This window comes from Hippoglossus hippoglossus, chromosome 11, assembly GCF_009819705.1.
Source record: "Hippoglossus hippoglossus isolate fHipHip1 chromosome 11, fHipHip1.pri, whole genome shotgun sequence".
Classification (NCBI taxonomy): domain Eukaryota; kingdom Metazoa; phylum Chordata; class Actinopteri; order Pleuronectiformes; family Pleuronectidae; genus Hippoglossus; species Hippoglossus hippoglossus.
This window is the reverse complement of record NC_047161.1, coordinates 1,251,294-1,276,259: the sequence shown is the minus strand read 5'-3', so window position 1 is coordinate 1,276,259 and position 24,966 is coordinate 1,251,294. Positions and strand designations below refer to the sequence as shown.

The 24,966-nt window shown below is 46.5% G+C and overlaps 1 protein-coding gene across 2 annotated transcripts; it reads left to right on the top strand.

The window, feature by feature from the left end:
- Nucleotides 1-1,007: 1,007 nt before the first annotated feature.
- LOC117771040 (chloride channel protein 1-like) lies at nt 1,008-24,788 on the top strand. 2 transcript variants are annotated; one of them, XM_034601024.1, is made up of 24 exons: nt 1,101-1,151; nt 6,971-7,256; nt 7,435-7,566; nt 7,704-7,832; nt 8,001-8,134; nt 8,220-8,297; nt 8,491-8,569; nt 8,824-8,949; nt 9,260-9,344; nt 9,604-9,705; nt 9,968-10,052; nt 12,088-12,243; nt 15,665-15,734; nt 15,926-16,036; nt 17,304-17,517; nt 17,629-17,762; nt 17,885-17,979; nt 18,352-18,432; nt 18,531-18,618; nt 20,192-20,274; nt 21,308-21,352; nt 22,087-22,191; nt 23,322-23,408; nt 23,638-24,788. In XM_034601024.1, the coding sequence occupies exons 1-24, from the start codon at nt 1,101-1,103 to the stop codon at nt 24,112-24,114; spliced, it is 3,033 nt and encodes a 1,010-aa protein (XP_034456915.1). In that variant the 3' UTR covers nt 24,115-24,788. The 2 variants fall into 2 exon arrangements, with proteins under 2 accessions (XP_034456916.1, XP_034456915.1); XM_034601025.1 differs by lacking the exon at nt 7,704-7,832 and having other exon boundaries at nt 1,008-1,151.
- Nucleotides 24,789-24,966: the final 178 nt, after the last annotated feature.

The following is a 24,966-nucleotide window of genomic DNA, read 5'->3' as shown; positions in this document are numbered from 1 at the left end:
TCTAACAAACATTAGAAATAATTAGATAAAATTAACTCATGAAAAACATTTAAATTAACTTTTCACCTTGAATAAAAGTAAGTTTTTGCTTTTTAAATAACCCTCAGTGCTTCACTTGTCCTCCTTGCTCCTGGTATATTTGCAGTTTGACTTGTATACACCACAGTACCTCAGGTAGAACTCAACATGCATCTGCTATAATCAGACAAAAAGTATTTTAAATGTTGTTATAAACCTTGAACTATCATAACGTCCATGACTCAGTGCTGTCATAGACAAATAGGAGCTGTGTGGATGAAGGCGAGAAATAATACCAACAAGCAGGAGAATGTTTGTAACTGCACCGACTGCATGTTTCACAGACTCAGTGTTGGTCAGATCCCCCCCCCCCCCCCCCCCACCTGCAGCCAGACGCTCGGAGCAGCCAGCAGGAGCTGCTAGAGCAACAAGGACATGACACCTCTCTGTGCCCCCCCCCCCAAACACACAGGAGGCCCACCTCTCTTTAAACAACCAACCAATAACAGCAGCCGATATCAGCCTTTCATAGAAAGATCAGTTTGTGAAAACTTTAACAGAGTAAACGATTGTTTATTTGATTAATTCTAGTTCTTTGGTTGTTTTTGTTTTCTTTTTATTTATATATATATATTATAGATATATATATGTTCTGCTTACGGATATGGATGAAACTGTTATCGTTCCAGTGAGATGATCTGAGGACGCCGAACTCTTTAAGTAGAGAAACTATAGCTGTTTATATTATGTTACTTAAGTTATTGAATGGCCTCACAGACCAGGGACGTTTACTACACAGCTGCTTCTGCTTTGACTTTAAAAACTCTTTACATTTCTGCCGTTTAATTCTGTCCTGACTTCACTTCACAGCGGTGAGCAGATAGCTTAGAGGAGTGGGGGGGTTGGGGGGGTGGGGGGGGTAACCCCAGCTACAGCTAGATGAAACCGTGTTGGAATATGTGTGTGTGTGTGTGTCTGTGTGTGTGAGAGTGTGTGTCCTGCCTGGGCATCCAGCACAGTCCTGGTAATGCTGAGACAGACGGTCAGCGGGTGGGTTTATTTTTGGGTCAGTGACTGTGTCAATGGCTGCAGATGCGTCAGAAAGGAAGGCTCTGAGATACAAGCAAACCCTGGTCAGTGTCCTGCTCTCCTTGTTCTGTCTTCTCTGTCTGTTCTTCACCGTCTGTCTTTCTCTGTCCGTCTGTCCGTCTCTCCGTCAGCCCGTCTCTCCCCCCCACCTCCCCCCCCCTCTCTCCCTCTGTCACATTTCTTTCTCTCTGTCGTGAGACGGCAGTTTCCGTCCCTAAGTCACTTGTGTCACTCTTGCATGACGCACCTGTATTGGAATTGCAAACTTCATGTGCATGAATCGACCACATACTTTGCGTGTGTGTGTGTGTGTGTGTGTGTGTGTGTGTGTGTGTGTGTTGTGAACGTGGTGAAGACCAATTAGCTGCTGTATAACAACTGGTTTATGCACATGGTCACGCAACAGGTGCTCGGACTCGGTGCACCTCCTTCACCCCTGATCTTGGCACACACACACACACACAGACACACACACTTCATCACTGTCCCTCTGCTTCCTGCTCGGTGGCCACCTGTTAGCTGGGCCTCGTTCCTGAAGCTCTCAACATGTGTAGGAATGACCTCTTTGATATGTGTAACACGGTCCGGCTGCATGCTTGTACGTGTGAAGGTCCATGTCCAACATGTGTCCTCGCATCTACATCTGTGTTCATCTGCAGAATGTGTGCATTCGACATGTGCGTGTGTGTGTGTGTGTGTGCGTGTGTGTGTGTGTGTTGACACAGAGGGGAAACCCGATCATGCATTTGCAGCCGTGCTAATCTTCACTGTTCTAGGTTGTCACAGAACATCTGGAGGATTTTCACCACAGCTGTGGGATCTTCTGTGACCTCTGTGTCATAAGGTTCAGGATGTTCCCCGACAGACCAGAAAAAAGAGACACGTGTAGTTTGTTATGCTGCATCAATCGATCTGGAATATTTCTGTTTGTGGATTCAACAGGGTTTTCTGGTGCACAGAATCTGTTGCCGCGCACAGAAGTGAAAGTTAATGCAAAGCAACAGCAGCCAGACACAAAAGGTTGTAACTTCAAACCCTTTGCATGTTTTACCTCTTTTAATATTTCATTTTTCAGGACTCTTTCCACATTTGTCACTGGAGAAGAAGTGTGTTAGTCAGAGAAGTGAATGCAGAGCTTCAGAGGTTCTCTGACAGATTGTGAACCCGACAGAACGATGAGCATCTCTGTCAACGAGCCCGTTACGGCTGAGTGGCCAGAAGGACGCCACTTTGAATAAAAGACATTACACCGCAGTTAGCGGCGTGAGAGAATGATTACCTGGTGTCTGATGACAGATTGAACTCTTTGGGTTGAAACATCACACCAGGAAGTTCCCCCCAGCTGGTGGATATTATAGCATCGTGCTATGTGGGGCCTCAGCTGCAGTGAGACCGGACCTAAAGATGGAAACCAGTACAGAGGGATCTGATCTGAAGTGCATGTGGTCTGATACTGGGGGCGACTGCTCGTCCTTCATCACAACAGTGACCCCAAGCTTCAGGACAAATCTCTCACCGTCCTTTAGTGGCTCAGCTTCAGTGCAGGGAGTTTTTACATTTTGAAATCTGGAGAGCTTTAATTTTAGAGATGCAGAAACTGAAACGAAGGTGTGTTTCACCAGAATCCTCGTAAAGCTGCAGGAGCTCTGTGGTGTTGATCTGCTGGTGACCGTGGGGACCTATCAGAATTTAATAGTTGTTGAAAGTCGATGCCTCGGGTCGTCCCAAGTGTGCGAGGCATCTAAGCGAGTGTGCTCCTTGAAGACGGTACAAGCTGCGGTGACTCTTCTGTTTACGTTGTCGCCCATGGAAGCAGAAATGCAAACAGGACTGTTGTGTCACCTTTTTGTTTTTTGAATGAGTTTGTGCTTCGTTAATTCTGTGAGTTTGTCTTTATCGCTTTGTATGTGGTCACATTATTTACTTATTTTTAAGTAAAAGTCCCTTGAAGATCCTGAAGGAAACTAGAACGTCCAAATAAACTCAATCAAACTGCACCAAACTCATAAATATCAGTTCTATAAATATGCTGGATTTTCTTTCATCAAGATCCATGACTTGTTCTTCAATAATCGGTCTATTTCGCAACGTTTAGGAAAGTGGAACAATTTTACTTTGAAAATGTAATGAGTTGTAAATATCTCTGAGAGCAGATGAGATTCAGCTGCTGCTGCTGCACTGCACATTTACTCAATATAACTAAATGATAGGAGCCATGTTTGCAAATCTGTAATTTCCAGGAAACCAGGAAAGGAACTGAATGGAGCAATTTGCATTCCCACCCTCGGCTGTTATGATCATTTTAGGAGCTTGTTGAACGAGCTCAGCAAGTTGCTGGAGTCTCAGTCGTCGTCTCAGCTTCGATGAAACTGAAAAGATGTGGATCGTACGACAAATGTCTTTTACTGTTTTCTGTGGGGAATTAAGAAGCTTCGCCCACCAGCCGAAATACAAACAACCCACAGACTTGTTTCTCTTCTGCAGCAGAATGAGAGGAAGCAGCCGAACCTCTTAAGACGAGAGACGTCTGCTCAGCAGGTGATGCTCCCCCTGACATGAAGAAGTGTGAGGGAGCATCGACCGGTGTCCTGACTTCTCTCGTCTTCTGGATTTCTTTGCTTCTGTGCAGCACCAAGTGTTTATCGAGTTTGGATGTTCTGACCTTTACGTTCTTTCTGAGAAATCCTTCTAGAACAAGAACATTTTTACTACGGCTGAGCATCAAACTTAAAAAACAAATGTGTAAATGAAAAGTACTTAAAGTCGACTTTGAACCACAAACTGCATTTGAGCTTTGTTGATATTTCTCAAGGTATTAAACTGAAAACTCTCGGATCCTGTTAATATTGGTAGTTTGGAGGAACTTTATCAGTTTGCTCTTCCTGTCAATACGTTCAGGGATCAGAGGAAACAGCTGAGAGAGGAGAAGGAGAGAGGAGGAAAGAGCGAGACATGGAAGAAATGGGGGAATACGATGAGGCATTGAAAGGTTCTCTGATGCTGAGAGAGGTGTGGGAAGTGTAATGAGGTATATTGGATCACACCGATACTAAATTTAGCCCAGAGTAGTGTTTCACCGGCAAAGAGAGAGGGGGGGGGGGGGGGGGGTAGAAAAGGGAGCGGAGCCGAGGGCAATGAAAGAAGAGGGTACTGGAGAAACAAGTGATTAGTGCAGAGTAGAGTTTCACGTTGCTCCAGAGGGAAAACAGGAAGGAGAGGTGGAAAGAGGTGATGACCCGGGGGCGGGGGGGGGGGGGGGGGGGGGGGGGGGCTGATGGATTTCTGACAACACAACACACGGAGGTGGCCGTAATGGAGGTCAACAGCTGACACGCAACTCCACATCAAATCAATTCACGTGGTTGTAGAGAAATCATGTCCCCACTTTATCATCGTCGTGAACACTTTGTTTATGTGCTCTCACCTCAGAGAATCGGTTGTGTTTCAGTTTGTGTCCGTGCTCTTTACTGACCCAGCTCGCTCTGAACCGTCTCCACCTGGCTCCGTGTCGTCTGCATTGGGATGATGTACGTGGGGAATTCAACAGATGGGACATGGGTCTATTTTAATGTTCATGTTGTAAACTACAAAGCATCATGGGTAATATGTGCGCCCGTTAACCATGCACAGAAAAACTGTTTATTTGTTGACGATCAGAGTAAACAACAACACTACAGTTACTGCAGATGCACATTGAACACACAATACTGACTTTATTCACTTTTATTGTCGCACAAAGCAAACACCACATCCACCACGTTCAAGGAAGTGAAACGATCCTCAGTCAAATCTGCTCCGAGCGAATAAGTTCTTTCTTAGTTTAGAAAGAAAAATGTTTCAGTAGTTTTTGCGTGGTACATTTGTTAAAGTACATGTATACATAAGTACATGAAGTAAGTTATGTGGTACTGAGAGGTCAACAATAAGCTGCACCTTCAGCTTGAGATATCAGGGTACAAGGTTTTTGACGTTTGTGTAATTTCGGTCTTGGTTTCAGAATCAATAAATCCCTAATATTTAGTTATAACTTGTGCAGGTATCGTTTCTCCAGTGGACGACTTTATGAGTCTGATGTGTATGTAAAACATTTCGAGCTGTCGCTTTTTACCAGGAAACCATTTGAGTAAATGAGAAGCAACATGTAAATAGTTTGAAGTAATTTTAACTGTCATATCCTGAATCACGTTTATGACACCACCTGTTCTAAAGTTTGATCTCTGAACAAGGTAAAGTGGATTTAGTCACATTTTACAGGTGTTAAGATCTTTACAGATAATTTATGATTCATAGTTTTTTCAAACTACATCTTTAATTTAAAGTAAAAAGTGACTTAAATCATGTAATGACAGCGAGAGGAGTTATGACCCTGCAGACACGAGCTTTCAGGAGGAGTGTGAATCTACGGTGAGAATCCTGACACCGCTCGGGAACTCTTCTTTTTTTTTAAGCTTCTCAGAAAATAAGTTCTTCCTTCACCCAAAGTTACAGCTTCTTAGATCAGCAGGAAAATACAGTGTGTTTAAGATTTAATAAAAAAACACACGAGCACCGTCCAACAAGTCAAGACCGTTTGTAACGTGTTTGCATTCAGTTGCAGTCCATTGTGTATCAAGCTGCTCAGGTTTCACTGGGTGTCTCTGCTCATACAGCGTGTCCGTGTGTGTCTGTGTGTGTCTGTGTGTGTCCGTGTGTGTCCGTGTGTGTCCGTGTGTGTCTAAATCCATCCATCCATCAATCTGTCTGTCCGTGAACCTGCTAAATTAAAAGCTGTTGAAAGGTTACTGCAGCGACGTGTCAGCACCAGACACAACTTCCCGGCGTGTCGGTTGTATTCCTGGAGTTCTATTGTCTGCTGCTGTTGTACTAAGAAAAGAAACGTGTGTATTTATAATTATGAGCCGGGTCCAGAGCTAGAATACTATCCACAAAGCTTCTACAGTGTAGATTAATAAATACTTAATGATTCATTGCTTATCTGAGTAGTGGAGAACATTTTAAAATTATAATTATTATAAATATAATTATACTATATTTTTAGTGGATCTTTATGACTTTGGTGACCTCTGGTGTCCATACACAGGTATTGTTCACATAATAATGTATGTATGTTTTACAGCTAATGTACTGCAACGGTTTAATCAACAAGTAATAACAGCAAAACTAAAAGTTTAATATTCTACAGCTTGTGGGTTTAACTAGAACAATATACGACATTGCACATTAAACATGTCAGTTTTCATTTAGTGTCTAATCTTTTCTTTTCTGAACTACACCAACAAGTCGTGTTGAGCAGCAAACTGTAGAAACACTGAAGCCTCTTCCAGGTGTGAACATCGTGATGTGAATAGGAGCTAAACCAATCAACAGCCTCCCCCCCCCACCCCCCCCACCCCACGAGGGGACTCATCCAGTTGGTCTCCGGGCCCGAGCAGTGAGGTGGTTTCCATGTGGAGGAGAAACCACGTCTGAACTGAACACTGGATATCACCCAGAAAGAGAAACCAGTTGCTGTTGGTGTTCCTGAGTGAAATCTGTTATAAGGAAAAGATAACTCAGATAAAACAGCTTCACTCTGTTAGTTAGTGACTGAATGAGAGTTTCCTGAGGTGTCTCCGGCCGTTTTCTTGTGATCTGTCTGCAGGTGATAAACCTCAGAGTCCGTGTCTCCATCAGAGCTGAATGGGTCAACACACGGGGTCCTGTCTATTTTTAAAACGGACCCTTCTCTGCCAGAGCAGTGGACTGTCCCGCTCGGGTTCAATCAGGCACCTGCTGTGTTTGTGCACGTCCAACGAGCAAACGCCGGGAATTCACTTTGTCTGTGCACATTCATTAACGGCTTGTTCTCCCGATCGACCCACAGCTCTATGGGGAGTACCAGGAGAACCAAGGGGGCTCCGGCAGGCGGGAGGCCACGCGCCTGCTGACGGAGCGGCAGATCAAGAAACACGGCGACCATCACCGCGGCCACGGGAAGACGCGGCACGGACTGGGCCGCCGTGGGCAAAATGGATACCAGAGTCGCTATCAGAGCAGACAGAGGAACCGGCGTCAGTCCAACATGGAGGCTGAGGCCGCCGATGAGCAAACAGCCGACCCGGACCCAACGTCGTCCACGAAGAAGAGGCGCTCGTACTCCAAGTGTCGAGGTGACAAGAGATTCTGAGTATTTAGATGCTTTATTAGACTCGTTGACTATAAATAAAGATGGCGGCGCCCATATCCAGGATGTTTTGGCTTCACTTCTGGACAGTGGCAGGAAGTAGAAATTGTCCATCTTTATTTACAGTCTGGAGATTAGACCTTGACCCCTGTGATTTCTCTCAGACTGCATAGCACGTGTGCAGAGGTTCCTTGTGACCCGGTTGGGAGAAGACTGGATCTTCCTGGTTCTGTTGGGCATCACCATGGCGCTGGTCAGCTGGACGATGGACTACGCCAGTGCAAAGAGCCTGGAAGGTAGGACCACAGATCCCAGGACAACCCTTGTAATTTCAGGTTTTGTCCTACAATCCTACACTCTTCATCCTGCTTGTCCCTCCTCCTCCTCCTCCTCCTCCTCCTCCTCCTCCTCCCTCCTCTTCATCCCTCTTCAGCCTATAAATGGATCCATGTGGAGCTGAGGGGGAACATCCCATTACAGTTCCTGGCCTGGGTTTCATATCCCCTGCTGTTCATCCTGTTCTCCTGCCTCTTCTGTCACCTGGTTTCTCCTCAAGCGATCGGTCGGTACCTTCTTCCTCCTCATGTCTGTGCTCTCATACGTCTCTGTGCCGTCATTACTATTATAACCAGACAAATCAGAAAGCTTAGAGATCTGAGGTTATGAAAGTGGCTCCACAGGTGTTATTATTCTATAATTATTTCTCTCTTCCATCCACCTTCCGCCTCAGGCTCTGGAATCCCAGAGCTGAAGACCATCCTGAGAGGTGTCGTGCTGAAGGAATATCTGACTCTCAAGGCTTTGGTTGCTAAAGTCATCGGCCTGACAGCGGCGCTGGGCAGCGGCATGCCTGTGGGCAAAGAGGTGAGAGAACCCGAGTCTCTGCTGTTCCCTGTTATAGATTATATTATTATCTATGTACATGATGTAACGCTCCTGCTCCTCTCAGGGCCCGTTTGTTCACATCGCCAGTATCTGTGCTGCAGTTCTCAGCAGGTTCATGTCCTTCTTCTCAGGAGCTTATCAGGTAAGTTGATCTCCATTTACTCAAGAAGGGGTTTTAAACAGAATAAATACTGTGTAAGATATTCCACATTTATATGTTGTTTTTCCATCGTCTCCATCCGTCCTCCTCCTCCTCCTCCTCCTCCTCCTCCTCTTCCTCCTCCTCCTCCTCCTCCTCCTCCTCCTCCTCCTCCTCCTCCTCTGTGGATCAGTAGAATCCATACTGTTATACAGACATCCTAACAGTGGGCTGCGCTGTCGGAGTGGGCTGCTGTTTCGGTACTCCCCTTGGAGGTAAACAGACTTTTATATAATAACATATACAATGTACATTTACAATACATGAACAGTAGTATAAAACACAAAATGTAATAATTTACAGACTCCAGTTTGCAAATACACAAACAGAAAAAGGACAATACATGAGCTCTGTTCGTTAAATCATATTAATATTTGAAGTATCTACTTAATTACGTCTTTTATCATTTAACCTGATTCCTTCGCATCCTGATCGATCACTGACTGTGTTTCTCTTCTTCCTCCACCAGGGGTGCTGTTCAGTATCGAGGTGACATCCACGTACTTTGCTGTGAGAAACTACTGGAGAGGATACTTCGCAGCTACGTTCAGCGCCTTCATATTCAGAGTCTTATCCGTGTTCAACAAAGACGCAGGTATGGAGATATCACAATGTACATATTGTGGTGTTTTGTTTGTGTGAGACAATAATATGTCACGAGCCAGAGGTCACAGATAGAACTGTCTGTTTAGTTTCCTCTAATTTAATGTACCGGGTGTATGTATCGTGTATTTTCCACTAGATGGTGTCGTCCTCCAACATGTAGCCACACAGTGTTTTACTGAAAAGTCTCATAAGAATATCTAGTAAAGTTCTGCTGCTGTAAATAAAATCCTGTGTTTGTTTGGTTCTTGTTCTAAATGCTCAACATTTGTATTTATATCTGTGTTGTCTCCGTCTTCCAGTGACCATCACTGCTCTGTTCAGGACAAACTTTCGCATGGACTTCCCCTTCGACCTGCAGGAGCTGCCGGCGTTCGCCATCATCGGGTGTGCGACAGGAAAACTGACACCATGACAAACATGTGGCACTTTTACTAGTGTTTGTGCAAAAACAAATCCCCGATAGAAATGTGCAGATAACAAGTCTGACTTTATGTAAATGTGACATTTGAGACTTCACTGATAATCCACATTCGTAGTTTACCAGTTACCTGCACTTGTACTTGTTTCACGTTATCTCCTCGTGCCTGAATGAACGTCTTATTGTTTTTTTTAACTTATGTGAGGTTAAAATGTTTGTGCTCAGGATTTGCTGCGGCTTCCTGGGGGCGTTCTTCGTTTATCTCAACAGACGCGTGGTGGTGTTCATGAGACGAACCAACGCCATGACCCGCTTCCTGACCAAACAGTAAGATGTTCTGAGTCTGATCCTAAATCTGCAGGCTCGGAAAACTGTGGTGGGAAAATCTGTAAATAATCTGTAAACGCGTTGGTGTTCGTTTTTTAAAACAAGGAAATAACACAAATTCAAAATTGACTAAATGTTTGTATCTGTTGAGTTTTTACTCCTTGAGCTTGTTGATCACTCGAACACACTGAAAAAACATGGATTTGAATAACTTTTCATAATTATCTCTGCTGATTTCCTGCTCCTCTGTGTTCCCCCCCAGTCGCCTTGTGTTTCCTGCTGTGGTGACGCTGGTCATTGCCACCTTGACCTTCCCGCCCGGGTTCGGACAGTTCATGGCCGGAGAGGTCAGAGTTCTTCATCTTCTTGTCCGTTCCTCCCGTGTAAACAATCTGCTCGTACCCGACAGTGGAGCTAACGTCGCTCAACAGAAGCAAACAGCTGTAACCAATGGATGTGTTTTAAAATCCCAGCAGGAAAGATATTCACGTGAAACTACGCCTGCGTCCAAACATCACACAGTAAAGGTTATTTAATATCCATCCACAGGCCCTGATGTATCATAACCTAGAAGAAACACAGCACAGCAGGAAGTGAGCTCTGACTGCAGCAGATCTTCTGTCTCTTTGATTTGCTTTGGTTTAAAGTAGCATCACAGGCCAGACGTGATCAATATGAGCTGTTTTCTCTTTTCTCCACATCACAGGGAGTTCTTGGGGCTATTGAAGTTCTAAATCTTTCAAACTGTGACCTCCACTCGCCATTGGGCTGGGCGGAGGGGGGGGGGGACATGCCATCAAATATCAAGGGTAACGGGAGAGACAGTAGATGGCGGTGGTGGCCGACACTCACCACGTGCAAAACAACAACACACTGCGATGAGGCGTTGGTATTTGTGTGCAGGGATGAAAAGTGAAGCTATGCCTGAAAACAGCTTTATTTAAAAACCAGACAGAAGAGATTTTAAGCTTAAAGATTTCAACACTTCAATAATCTGAGCACCATCAGCTTATTAATGTGCATCTGGTTCCTGTGATGTTAGCGTCCGTGTCTCTTCTCCATCGGTAGCGACGTAGCTCGTAGCCTTTGTGCCGTTTGATTACAGAGGGAGCTTTAAGGTGAAAGCTCAAACTGCCGTGAATCCACAACTCGCCCTCCTGTGTTTCACACACATTCAGAATAGACAACGTGGTGTGAACCAGGCGTGTGTGTGTGTGTGTTTGTCTGTTTCCAGATGTCCCTCAGCAACACCTTCACCTGTTGTTTTTTTTGTCATTGTGCCCTCGGAGCAGATCTTTCACACCCTGGTTGTAGAAAAGGTCTCGCAGCTTTTCAAATATCGTTTCAACACCCGAGGAGCGAAGTGATTCTAAAGTTACTTCAGGAAAATAAAAATGGCCGTTGGTGCAGAATGAGGATCGTGTGTATCCGACAGACGCTTCTCTCTCCTCTGAAAGGTGTGCTCGGCTTTTGAGGTATGAAATCCCTCCAATCCAACTCGGTGGCTCGGAGCAGAGCGACAGACGCCGCCGCCGCGCAGCGACAGGAGATTAAGTGCAACACGGGTTGTGAACCAGGCGTGAACTCGCAACTTCAGAAAGGCACAGGAAAGCCTATTATAGCACGCCGCTCTGCCGAGGGCCGCGGAGCAGGATCCTCGTGGAACGGGTGGCGTTGGTTCAGGGCCTCGATTCAACCACAACCAGAGCAGGAAGTGCTAAAGTAGAGGAATCTAAATGACGTGGGTGTTGTTGTTCCCCGGCGGTGGCGTTATGCAGATGCAGGAGGTGCCGGGTTTTGTGCCTGTGAGCAGATTCAGTCATTTATGCAAATGTGGAGCAAAACAGTTGCAGTGAATTAGTCATTCCTGACTCATGTAAACAGAATGAGTCACTGGTCCAGCCGTCTGCTTCCAGATCCACTTCCTGTCGCTTTCCATCCCACTTTACTTTCATCCGCTTTTCAGTTTTTTCTGAATTTATCCTCTTTCCTCCTCTTCACCCGTTGTCCTCCTTCATCTTCCTCTTTGCATCCTCCTTCCTCCCCCTCACACTTCCTCTCCTCTCACTCAGTCTTTTTCCCTTTTTTTCCATTTCCACTCTTTCACTTACTCTTTACTCCCTTTCTCTCTCCTTCTTTCTTCCTATCTACCCTCCTCCTGTTCTGTCTGTCCTCCCTGTCTCCTCCCTGTCTCCTCCCTGTCTCCTCCCGCCCTTCCTCCCTCTACCTACCTACTCCCACCTGTCCCGGTCCCTCTCTCCCCCCTGTGCCGTCTTCCTTCCTGACCCTCTCCTCCACCCTCGTTCTCTCTTGTCTCCCCCCCTCTTACTCCTCCCTCCTCCCTCCTTCCCCCCCTCTCTACCTCTCTCCTCACCCCTCCAGCTGATGCCCAGGGAGTGCATCAACTCTTTGTTTGACAACTTCACGTGGACGAAGATTTCGGGATCTACTCTTCCGCTGGGTCTGGGCAGCTCGGCCGCCTGGATCCACCCGGATGTCAGCGTCTTCGTCGTACTGCTGCTCTTCCTCTTCATGAAGGTCTGTGTGTGTGTGTGTGTGTGTGTGTGTGTGTGTGTGTGTGTGTGTGTGTGTGTGTGTGTGTGTGTGTGTGTGTGTGTGTGTGTGTGTGTGTGTGTGTGTGGCTCCACATGACATCGGCATCTTCATCGCCATCCCCCTCTTGGAACACTCTCTGCAGGTCACTCATGTTGTGTGTCCATGACAGGGGCGTGTGTGTGTGTGTGTGTGTGTGTGTGTGTGTGTGTGTGTGTGTGTGTGTGTGTGTGTGTGTGTGTGTGTGTGTGTGTGTGTGTGTGTGTATGTACCTTTCTTATGATTTCTTTAAAGCAGACACACACACACACTCTCACACACTCTCACACACACACACACACACACACACACACACTCTCACACACTCTCACACACTCTCACACACTCTCACACACTCACACACACACACACACACACACACTCTCACACACTCTCACACACTCTCTCTCACACACACACACACACACCCTGGAGATTTACTGTTTCACTGTCCTACATGTATCTGGTCTATAGATACTTGGCGACTGTGATCCTTAGACAATTTATAAAGATGGATGATGTTACAGCTCCCTAAAACGAAGCCAAATCCTCTAGGTCCCCCCCTGGTGGCTGGCTGCGGTATAGGTCACCCTGCCTCCTCCATGTTAGCAGATGGGGACATGGACCAAGCTAAAAACAATCTTTAAAAATGTATTTCTGTCATTTCAGGTCGTTCTCATCCCACTGATGTTTGTTCAATCGTTCATGTTCCTGATCAGTTTGCTTTTAATTATGATTTGATGAAGACGTCGTGATTGACAGCTGAGACTGACTCGTGACGGGTCGAGCATGTTTATGATCAGAACCTTGATATCGCGGCTCGACTCTAGATCACTACTCCGCAGACTCCGACTCCAAATGACATCAAAACACAAGATAGCAGCAGATTAACTGATGGTATTAATCTGTCAAATTTCTTATTGTCAGTTAACAGTCAAACGGTTAAAAATGAATGATCCCTAAAAATGTCTGTAACCACCAAAACTAAAACCTCCTCACGTTGAGCCGTATAATATTCACACTTGTCAGTCTGTCCACCCCCGGTGTCGTCCTTCATTTAGAAAATGGTGTGACGTGAGTTCATGTGTGTCAAACAGCCTCCGGGCCGATACTCTGACCCGTCGTCAGTCTGTTGTTCTGCTGCAGGAAGCTGCTCCGAGCTGTCGCGGGTGCAAATCTGCAGCTTCTCAAGAGCTCGAGAGCAGAGAAGACGTGAAGACGTGAGAAACTGGGGAAGCTGATGGTTTTTGGTCCGTCCTCTGATATGAACATGTCGAACACCATTTCCCCATTTCCACAAACTCAGTTGAGCCTTTTCTAGAGGACCCCAGTCTGTTTCCCTGCAATGTTTAAAGGCAGAAATGTCCTATAAATAATCCCGTCAACAGGATATTAAAGCCTGCCACTCAGCGTCGTACACTTCACTGGTTTAGTCACGGTGCCTCTCAGCTGAGCGAAGCCACTTCCTGTAGTCAGGACGAAATTCAAGCAAAGCAGGAAGCAGCCGGCTGCTGAAACTCAACACACTAACCACTCCCACTTATTCCACTCTACCTGAACTATACTCATTAACGTAACGTGATGTAGAAGCTTCTCAGATGCTTTGGTGTCTTGATTGTTGCTCAGGACGTCTTCGCTTGCTAGCGTGCTTCATTTTCTCAGCAAAATAACCTAATCTTACTGACAAGCTGACAGCTAGCGCCCCCTGCTGGATCACAAGGCAGACCCGAGGCTCAAACAGGTCATTACAGTTATGAATATGACTTTAGAATAAAAAGCTACAGCCCTATCTTGTGTATAGTGTTTATTCTGTGTAGTGATAGTGGAAGTTTGAGCTTTAAACAGGTGTTCACGTCCGACTCAAACTGTTTTCACTTTCCGTTTTCTCTCCGTCTTTACTGCCCAGAAACAGATGGTGATATTTCCTCTGTTTATTTTTACTCCATCTCCACACTGTCCTCTCTCAAACTCTGTATCCCAGTGTTTCCACTCCCATCTGTCTCAGCAATTCTGACACCGACCAAGGAGAGTGTGTGTGTGTATGTGTGTCTGTGTGTGTGTGTGTGTCTGTGTGTGTGTGTCTGTGTGTGTCTGTGTGCATGTGTGTGTGTTTCTGCATGATTGTGCTCGACTGTCAGGATTTCAAAAGCGAACAGACGACAGTGAGCTCGCTCCTCTCTTGTCATCAGTGTAGCTGCCACACAGTCTGAGACGTGCTAATGAGATTTTATCTCGCACCACAATAATTATGTTCTCAAGCAACGATGACAAACGATGTATAGAATAGTAATCTGCAGTGCTGAGATGGTAATGTAGTGTTTCTCACCAGTCCCTTCAAATCTAAATGAGAAAGCCCAGCATGTGGTCTCTCTCTCTCTCTCTCTCTCTCTCTCTCTCTCTCTCTCTCTCTCTCTCTCTCTCTCTCTCTCTCTCTCTCTCTCTCTCCCCCCCCCCACACACACACTCTCTCTCAGAGCTTGTACAGAGGTAATCATTATCTCTGATGAGCCGTCGGCGGCTGAGAACAAAGCCCATTATCCCACGAGCTGTTCTGAAGCCTCATCCTGATGGAAACACCCATTGTCTGGAGACAGTGTGCGAGATGTGTGGTGGTTTTTGAGAGTTTAGCCGTCGTGTCCACTCGGTCCGACGCGGTGACACGTTTAATCTGAGCCCCTCCCAGTGCAGCCACAGCAGCATCGTCTGCAGCTTCACTGGAGCAGCAGGTGATTAAGTGCCTTGCTCAAGGACAAGCAAGGGTGATTGGGTTCCCTCCCACCACACACACACTTTCCACATTTTCCACTTCTGTAACTCAACAAGCGACGACCAGATCTAGGTTTTTTTTACCTCCTACACAACCACAACCCGGAGAGGAGGGTCGCTGAAAGGCCGCAGGCGCCTGACGTCACCCTGTTGCTAAGCAACACATGATGGTGGAAGTGGTCTAATTAGCAGTAGGTGGGTAACCTGCCACAACAAGGAGACGTTATAGAGTCAGAAAGAAGAAAACAGCAGAATCGGTCTGTTATCGTTAAGGAGAAGGATGGAGATCCTTTCTTTCTCTCAATGAAAGATCAAGTTCAGACCATGACCTGGCCCAATACTTTAGTTTGAGCTTTTATTTCATCTAATGTATAAAACCAAACTTATCAAACATCAGTGTGATAAGAACTACCACCAGAAATAACATGGAGGAGGAGGGGTGTATGACCTGTACTGCAGCCAGCCACTAGGGGGACATCATGATGACGACGTAGTTTGTTCTCAGTGAATCTTTTCTGTAATACTTTCATGTGATTATGATTTTCTGTCCTCTTTTGTCCATAAGTAGTTTGAAGCTCACTTTGTTTCCACTCATCCTCAGTTCTGGATGTCTGCTGTGGCCACCACCATGCCCATTCCATCTGGAGCCTTCATGCCAGTCTTCATACTGGGTGAGCAGACGCTCCAGTGGACTTTAGATAATGTCGTGTAGCCTGCACGATAATGGATCATATTATATCCATAAAGTGTAAAGGTTTTCTCTCCACTCCAGCAGCTGAATAACATTATATATAGACTAATATGTGAGTGTATTTTATTCTGAAGGTGTTCTAAATGAAGAGTTGTCTCTGTCCTCCTGTAGGAGCAGCGTTCGGCCGGCTGGTGGGGGAGATCATGGCGACTCTGTTTCCTCAGGGGATCGTGTTCGATGGCATCCTGTACCGCATCATCCCTGGAGGGTACGCAGTCATTGGTTAGTTTCCCCTTCCTCCTCTAAGCGCCCCCCCCCCCCCCTCTTCTTAGTTTTCATCTGCGACTGCAACGTTTCTTTTCCTCTAACATCCAGATGTGGATGGATGTTGACAGGGCAGGTTAACGGGGGCCAAGTTTGACAAGCCGCAGTCTCTAGTGTAATTTAATATCAGAGTTTCTTATATTCAATTGTTGGGAAGTAGAAGATATTGACATTGTTTGTAAATTTCATTCCTTATGGTTTTTAAATTAACTTATTGAAGCCGGAGGAAAACAATTAGATATCAGAAATGAATTCCTCCAAATATCAACAGTGACGTTCGCCTGCAAAGATCCTTCAGCCGGGCTCCGCGTTTAACCACCAATCAATTTTGGACGTCATACTGTTGAAGCCTTACTGTCAAGTTGTCCACCTCCTCTCCTCTCACCCCTCTTCCTCCCCGCTGTCCTCCTCCTCTTCCTCCTCCTCCTCCTCCTCCTCCTCCTCCTCCTCCTCCTCCTCCTCCTCAGCTGTCAACCTCCTGCACCCCCAGCTTGTCACTACTGGTCAAGATGTCCTCTTCCTTCTCTCACTTCTCTCTCCTCCAACTTCTCCCCCACCTCCTGTCAGCCTCTCTGGCCCCTCCAGTTGTCACCCGTTGTCATGTTGTCTCCGGCCACCTCATCTTCCTCTTCTCCCCTCGCCTTCTCTGTCGTCCTCTCCTTCCATTACCTCTTCCTCCTTCCCGTCCGAGCATGTGCCGGCTTCGCTCTGACAGTTAAATGTCACTGTGGCTTCCCTCTGCTGTCCTCTCCTCAGCCGCTGACCCAGAAACGTGGCCTTCCTTAAGTCCCTGTACCGTCGCCCTACAAAGCTCATCCCTCTTCCCTCTGCCTCGATCCCTCCTTCCTTTCCTCCTCGTGTTCCTCGTTCCCTCCCCACTTCCTCTATAATTCAACCTCTCCCAGAACACATTCGTGGAAGTTGCCCCCCCGTGTTCCCTCACGTTTGATTCTCCTTTTTTCTTATTTCTCGTTTTTCACTTGTTTCATTATTCTGTCCCTCCTCATCTCCCTCCCTCCTTTCTGTCCCCTCTCCCATGTTCATGTCTTCTTAACTCCTTCCATCCTGCTTCTCATCCTCCCTTTAATGTCCCCTCCCTTTCCTCCTCTCTTCCCTCTCATCTTCTCCACCTCTCCCTCCCCCATGTCTCCACCATTCCTTTTCCATTCTCACCTTTACCGTACCTCCCTCCCCTCACCATCGTCCCATCCCGTGTCTCTGACAGGAGCGGCGGCGTTGACCGGTGCGGTGACTCACACGGTGTCCACGGCAGTTATATGCTTCGAGCTGACGGGCCAGATCTCCCACATCCTGCCCATGATGGTGGCAGTAATCCTGGCCAACATGGTGGCTCAGGGCCTGCAGCCCTCCCTGTACGACTCCATCATCCAGGTCAAGAAGCTGCCGTACCTGCCGGAGCTCGGCTTTGGACACATGAGGTGCGTGGCTTCCTCAGATTACCTTCTCGTCACCGTAACCACGACTTTGCATCTGTGGATCCGTGAACATTCAGTGTCTTCACTCCGGTGTCCTTCCTGTGTCCCTGGCAGCCAGTACAACATCTTTGTTGAGGACATCATGGTGAGAAAGGTGAACTTCATATCGTCTCAGTCCACCTACAGAGAAGTCAAGCTCCTGCTGGACTCCTCCTCGCTCAAGTCAATCCCACTGGTCGACTCGAAAGGTAGAAGAGAGAACAGATTTTAACACATCGAGTCCAGGTTGTGTAGTTAAAGTACAAGAGGATGTTCAGGCCGTGACTGAACTCTTTGTGTCATACGAAGTAATTCCTCCTCCTTCCTCCAGAGTCTATGATCCTGCTGGGCAGCATCGACAGGCTGGAGCTTCTGGCTCTCTGTGATTGGTGGTTGTCACCGGACAGGAGGCTCCTCATGCAGGAGGTGAGGAGCTCACCGACTTGTTTAAAGTTTCTGTCAGACTGAAAGATTACAAGATCACTTTTCTGTGTTATTGATGTTATTCTGTTTCTGTGGGAAATGGAATATTTTGATTTCTATATGCAGACATGAACAAGAACATAATACAAGACCATACTGTTATAATTCTATATATACATTTTATCAAAACTTACCTGAACTGGTTATGTTTCATTCCCAGTATATGATGGTTATGCCTGAGTAACTTGTTTTTGCACGTTTCCATGGAGACACACGGTGCCAAGAAAAAATTTAAATAAAAAGCCAGAGGTGTTAAAATGATTCACAGGTTTTATGATTGAAAAATCGACACTGAATTAAACATCTGTCTGTCAGGAGCAGAACCAGTCTCAGAAACACAGCTGGGAGTCCTTCGCCTTCGTGGACGAGGACGAAGAGGAGGAGGAAGGAGAGAAGGCGAGTCTCTATCTTGTTACCTCTGATTTTAAACCTCATCAGTCTAACGCTGTTTTTATAATAATATTCACTTGGTTATGTTTGGTTGTCGCCTGCAGGGCAGTCCGGTACAGGAGGAGAGGAACGGCCCGCTGCCTCCTCCCAAAGCCCAGGAATCGTCCTCTAACCACACCACTCCGAGTCCCGGTGAGACGACCACGTTCATAGTTCTGAGTACACGTTTAGTTTCTTCCTAATCTCAGTCACCATGTTAAACTCAAACATTATAATTGGTGTTGTTGCACTTGGCTCAAGGACGAAGACTTCCTTTGCTTCTGTCGGAGTTAGGTTCCACCCTGACGTCCAGTTTAACATAGAAACGAATCAAACCGCGGAGGACAGTCACAGTTTCTGATCCCTCTTCCCTTAGCTCCGTTACACTTGCAAAGTTTTGTGGCACCGAGTCGAGGCTGGAGAGCAGAAGCCTTATGGGGCCTGTCACACTAACACTGATTCCTTCAGACAACTTGAGCTCAGCAAGATGATGCAATTGGGTTTATTCTTTGCTGCGTCTCCCCCCTGCTCCTGCACAGAAACCATGTCAACTGATGTGACTCAGCAGCTTTTAGTCAGAGCCCAGCTGGTGTATGGAGCTCATCGGGTTCGCATGTATGTTAAAGACATCGGCAGCCAGTGGACACAGACACATCTTGTTGACGTATGAACTGAGGAACTGTGAGAATTCATCTAATCATCAGGAATGTTGTTCAACCTGTAGAACAACAGCTGCAGCAGCAAAGAAGAAAAAGCATTAAACTTGTTTTTCGGGCTTCGAGTACAAATGTAGGACTGAGTGGAAATCGTCTCCTACAGACGTGTGGTGTGACCTTCTGTCCACATCATGTTTTAAAAAGAGTTGAACATCTCTAGTGTGCAGGAGCCCTCGAGGGAGTTTCTTCACAATTTGATCAGTTGTCACTTGAGCTGATTAGATTTCAGTGGTCAAAGGTCACAGTGACCTGATGTACGGAGGTTTACTATCACAGGTTGGTGATTCTAGCTGTCAAGAGAAATGTCCTGGCAGCATGTTTAGTTTGTAATGTCTCTGTGTGTTGTAGTTCCTTCTCAGTGATACAGATATTAACACGCTGTAATAAAACATGTAGTTTGAAAGATAACGTGATATTTCCAGGATTATTCCTTCAGAACTGTCCTACTAGACAAAGGTCTTATATCTCAATAATGATGGTTTTAAAAAGTCTTAAATTTAACTTGTTGAAACCTGCAGAAACCAAAGTCAGATGAATCCTGCAGCTGCACACGAACTTCCAACCGTTCTGTTCACTGATTAAAATGTTATAATCGTTTATTCTATTAACGTCTCAGCCTCTCGTGCGATTCTCCAAATCGTCTCGAACACGTTTGTTCGTCTCTGACCTCAACAGATGTCAAGTGAACGGAACTAATAACTCTGTAACCCTAAACAGGAGCGAGGGAGGGTTTGTGTGCATGTTCGCCACAAGTACCCAGATGGCGTGTGTGTGTGTGTGTGTGTGTGTGTGTGTGTACCCGTCTATTGTGGCCTCGCAAACTCTGTGAACCGGTTTCCAGGCAACAACAGCAAGGAGTTGCTTGTGTTGCCGCAGTCTCGAAACCTCGATTAGCAATTAGCTGATTATCTCCAAATGGCTCCTGTGTAAAGACGAGTTTGTGTAATTTATTTAACTCATTAACCTTCACCTGCTGCGTCGTCCCCCCCCCCCCCCCCCCCCCCCCACAGAGAAAGGTCCTCTGCAGTCCGTGAGGAAAACCCTGACGAGCCTCTTCACCTCCACGAGCAGACAGACCGAGGGGCAGCTGCAGGTGCGTCTGCACTTCTTGTTGTGTCCTGAACACGTGTGTGTGTGTGTGTGTGTGTGTGTGTGTGTGTGTGTGTGTGTGTGTGTGTGTGTGTGTGTGTGTGTGTGTGTGTGTGTGTGTGTGTGTGTGTGTGTGTGTGTGTGTGTGTGTTGAAACATGTACACAAGCTGCAGTAAACACGTCTCCACTCTGTGATTCTCCGTCGCCAAGAAAATTTCCCTTGCAAATAAAGCGCCTCATCATTTTGGCAAAGCCCCCCCGAAGCCGCGTGCTCACGCTGGCACTGCAGGGATATAAATATTTATTCTTTCTGTTTTGCAGGGTAATGTTTTCATTATTTGGCTCTGCTCTCCATGCAGGCAGACACACACTTTATCTGATTGACTGAGGCACACGAATACACAACTGCTTCCTCATCCTCAGACTCCCTGAAGTCGAGCGTCGCTCTTTCAGCCTCGTATGAATATGGAAGCGGAGGCTGGAGGTAGAGTTATTATTCAGCTTGGCGGTGAGCCCGGCTCACGGGGATTCAACGCATGTCATCCGTTTACATGAGCAGGAATGAAAACCTCTCCGACAATGAGCATACGCTTGTAAGCTCGCAAGATTAGAATTTGATTTCTGCTGTGCCCGTTGCTGTGGCTGCTGAATTGACAGTCTGATTCTTTATTGCGTGTTTGGATTGAATCCTATTCCTGCACGGGGATTGTTTTGTTTTGTTTTCACAGCAGCGAGCTTCAAATCTACAGATGTGAATATCAAACAGACACACGGTGGGAAATCCCCACTGGGGTGCGTTGGTCTGGTACATGTCCCATTCGTGTGAACACAATATCTCTTTGAGGGAATTTCTTCCAATTTGGTACAAATCAAAGAACAAAAAACAGATATGTAAAGTTTCAGAGAAGGATTTCTGGACTTTAACTCAACACTCAGCCGGATTCAGAGGAACAGAAATGACAGGATATGTTTATTAAATCATAAATCACAAACATGTCATCTTTGGTTTGTCTCTTCCTTTGTTTACTTCCTCCAGGAGCCCTGTCCTCCTCCCCTGTCGGACACAATGACTCCAGAAGAGGTAAAGATGGAGGGGCGAGGGATTTGCATGGTTTTGCAGATATTTGCTTTTAATATTCAGGGATATTTTACTTTATTTTTGTACACAGTCCATCCTCACCCACCTTTATTTACAGTCTGAGATGCAGAGTGCTATAGAACTGCAGTTATACTACGACCTGTTTCAGTTTTGAATCAATCTGGTAAAATCGTTTCTGTTTTTCTCCTCTAAAGCTCGAAATCTGAAAAAAAGTCACTTCTCTTTAAAAGTTTCCTGAGCTGTGAAGTCAAATCTATTAAATCTCAATGTCGGCGTTCACACTCACGTCTCATTCAGGTCACACAGACTCACAACTGGGACACGTTCTAACTGCAACGTGAACGCAGGCAGAATTCTAAACGAGGCTTTTCTTCATCGTTTAACAAAACGGTTCCTCCGGTCCCGTACTCGCTGCTGCTCTCCCTTTCCTCTTCCTGCTGCTTCACCTTAACTTCAACCTGTAAATCCCACGTGACTGCTGCTGGTGTCACCGCAGACCCGTAGGTCGTCCCAAAAGTCAGAGGGGACACCACGGACACACGAGGACCTAACTGTAAACGCTTGTTGTTATATATTTAATCATTTGCCGTGTGTGAGTCATGAAAACCCATCCTGCCGCCTCCCACTGGCTCCTGGGCCCGAGTTCGTGTTGTCGGCTCTGAACCGAAGCCAGAGCGTTGACCTCTGTGACCTCGCCTCTCGTTTGCTGCCCGCAGATCAAAGAGTGGGAAGAGGGCGAGATGGACAAGCCGATGGAAATCGACGAGATACGAGTGGACCCCTCCCCGTTCCAGCTGGTGGAGAGGACGTCGTTACACAAGGTGAGTGAGGAAGGTCGCGCAGGGGTCACAGAGGAATCCAGGGACGAAGGTTGTTGAGGAACACTTTGCTGAAGGGTTTTCAGGACGGACGGAGAGTGGGGAGGTTTTTAAATTGTGACACTGTCAGTTTTATTTGAGGGTAGATAATTGGTTGGAAACTTAAAGAGCAACTTTCTTGCAAATACACTTTTCTTTACTTTTCGTTTCTCAGCATTGTTTTGAATTGACCCCCGATGTCTCACATACAAACTGGATGAATTCATTTCATGGTCGGTTGGTTGTTGGTTCTGTTCTGTCATTGATAAGAACAGAACCGTATTCTCATTTGCAAATGAGAATACGTCTGACAAATAACAGCTGGGGAGAGAAATCTCCATTTAATGGAAAAACACTTCATTCAGTTTAAGAAACAGAGGGAATGTTGTCAATTGCTTCCATTTTTCATTCACTTGTGTTGTTCATTATTTCATAAATTGCATGAAATTACAGCAGGTGGCCTGCGGTGGATTTTTATTGCAAAGTGTAAACTCACCATGAAGCAGTTTGTTTTTAAAGAAGCGTGTAAATGGAGTTCTTTGACTGAGAGGTTTGGGCAAATGAAAAAGTCTCCGGCCGAGACTGAGCTTCATTACGTTGTCTCGTATGGACAAGAAGGATGTATTACGTCTCGTGCCTTGCTCAAGGACGATTCTACGCTAGCTGCTCAGGGAGGAGATGGTTCACACAGTCGTACCATCGTCATTCTTCATCATCAGTGTCGTGGTGATATCCAGAATATTCTGCTTACTCTGGTGAAGAAGGGCCTTTGGGCACTGAGCTCATCCACGATATGAGCAGAATACTTTCAGCCTGGAAACGCACTCAAGGACGTTTTTCTTTCTGGGTTCACCTGGAGCCTCGGGCCGGTTCGCTCTCATCCATCTGTGTGTTTGTGTGTGTGTGTGTGTGTGTGTGTGTGTGTCTGTGTGTGTGTGCGTTGCTGTGTCTAGACAGAGCTGACAGGGGGAAGCACGGAGCCGGTAAATCGTCTGAAGTCGCAGGAGGATGTGAAACTAAAAGGCCGTCCTGCTCCGAGGGGGGAGCTGCTTTGTTGTAATTATGTGGGTGACCTTCTCACTCTGTCTCCACAGACTCACACCTTGTTCTCACTGCTGGGGCTCAGTCATGCTTACGTGACCAGTATCGGCAAACTGGTGGGAGTGGTGGCGCTGAAAGAGGTAAGGAACTTCATTTCTGCACGTGTAAGCTCATTTTCAATCTCTGTACGATGAAGGTCGTCCATGGGTCAATTAAATCTCATTTCAATCTAGCTCTTCTCGATTTACTTCATTCCTTTCGTCTTTCTGTCTTTTCCTATTATTGTCTGTCTCCTCCTGTTCTGAACCGTCTTCCTCGTCTCTTCTTCATCACTTTTCTTTCTTGCTCCTCCTTCTCCTCCTCCTCCAGCTCCAGAAGGCCATCGAGGGCTCCACGCGCTCCGGCGTCCGCCTCCGTCCTCCTCTGGCCAGCTTTCGCGACATCAGCAAACACAAATCTGTCTCTAAACCTCCCTCCTCCTCTCCCGCTGCTCCTTCCTCCACGACGTCCACCTCCCCTCCCTCGGCTCCCACTGTCCCCCTGCCTCCGTCCTCCTCCTCCACGCCTCTGCCCCACCACGAGAGTGAGACGGAGGTGTGGATCGAGGGCGTGACGGGGGAGGCGGAGGAAACGAGCAGTGCGGGGAGCGGGGGGGTTTTCTGCACAGCCAGTCGGAGTTGCAGCTTCGACAGCAACCTCAGCCTCCCCCCCTCCTTCACTCCTCCCCCGGTGCCCTTCTCCTCCACTCCACCTCCTTCTCCCTCCTCCATCCCTCTCTCCACCCGGAGGCCCCGTCAGGGACGCCTCGACGGGGCTGAAGACAGCGACGACGAGCCGATGGTTTAGATTAGACGAGCTTGACTTTTTTTTATAATGAATCTTTTTTTTAATGGTTTGAGTTTTTCCTTCTGTTCTTAATTTGTTGCTCTGGTCGTTGGACTCTCACATTTACCTCTTTTTACGGCACTGATCCTGATTCTCATCTCACAGAACGTCTCCTTGTTCCTCCTCTGCCTCGTCCCCTCTGTCTCTAACCAGCTCTGTGTCTGTACCATGTTCGATTCCGTCCTTCCTCCTGCTTCTCTCTCTCTCGTTGTTTCCCCCACCTTCGCTCTGAAGGGTTAAACTTCCCACCGAAGTTTTCCTCTGTTCTTAATCTTTATTTTACAAAAACTAACTGTTTCCCTCAGGATTATTTACTTGTCAGGGAGTCAAGATAACAAAATAAAATAATGTAACTCCCCACTACAACTCATTATGTCATTGTTAGCGTCCCGCTCTGTATCTTACACACGGACTTGAACCACCGACGTCCTGCTTTACCTCCTGAGTCATGATGTTAACATTTCAACTTGTGAAGAGCTGATTTAAATCCACACTTTGAGACTTTATCTACCTTGAAGCAGCAGCTTGATGAAAGTGAGTCTGATGTTTCTGTCACTGTGAACATGGAGCATGTTTCCTCTTCCCACTCTGAGATCAGTTAAAAAGACTCTGAAGTTATTAAAAACCAGAGTTTATCTCCAATATTCAGCAGGAAACTGTTAAAATATGAAGAATCCTGAACAGAGTTTGTTGGATTTGTTACAGCAGCTCTTCAGGGTCAGGAAGCAGAGGATCATGGGTAATAACCACCGTTCTGTTGTGTTCTCACGGGTTATTGTTTGATGATGAATTAGCCTCCGGGGCAATGGGCAG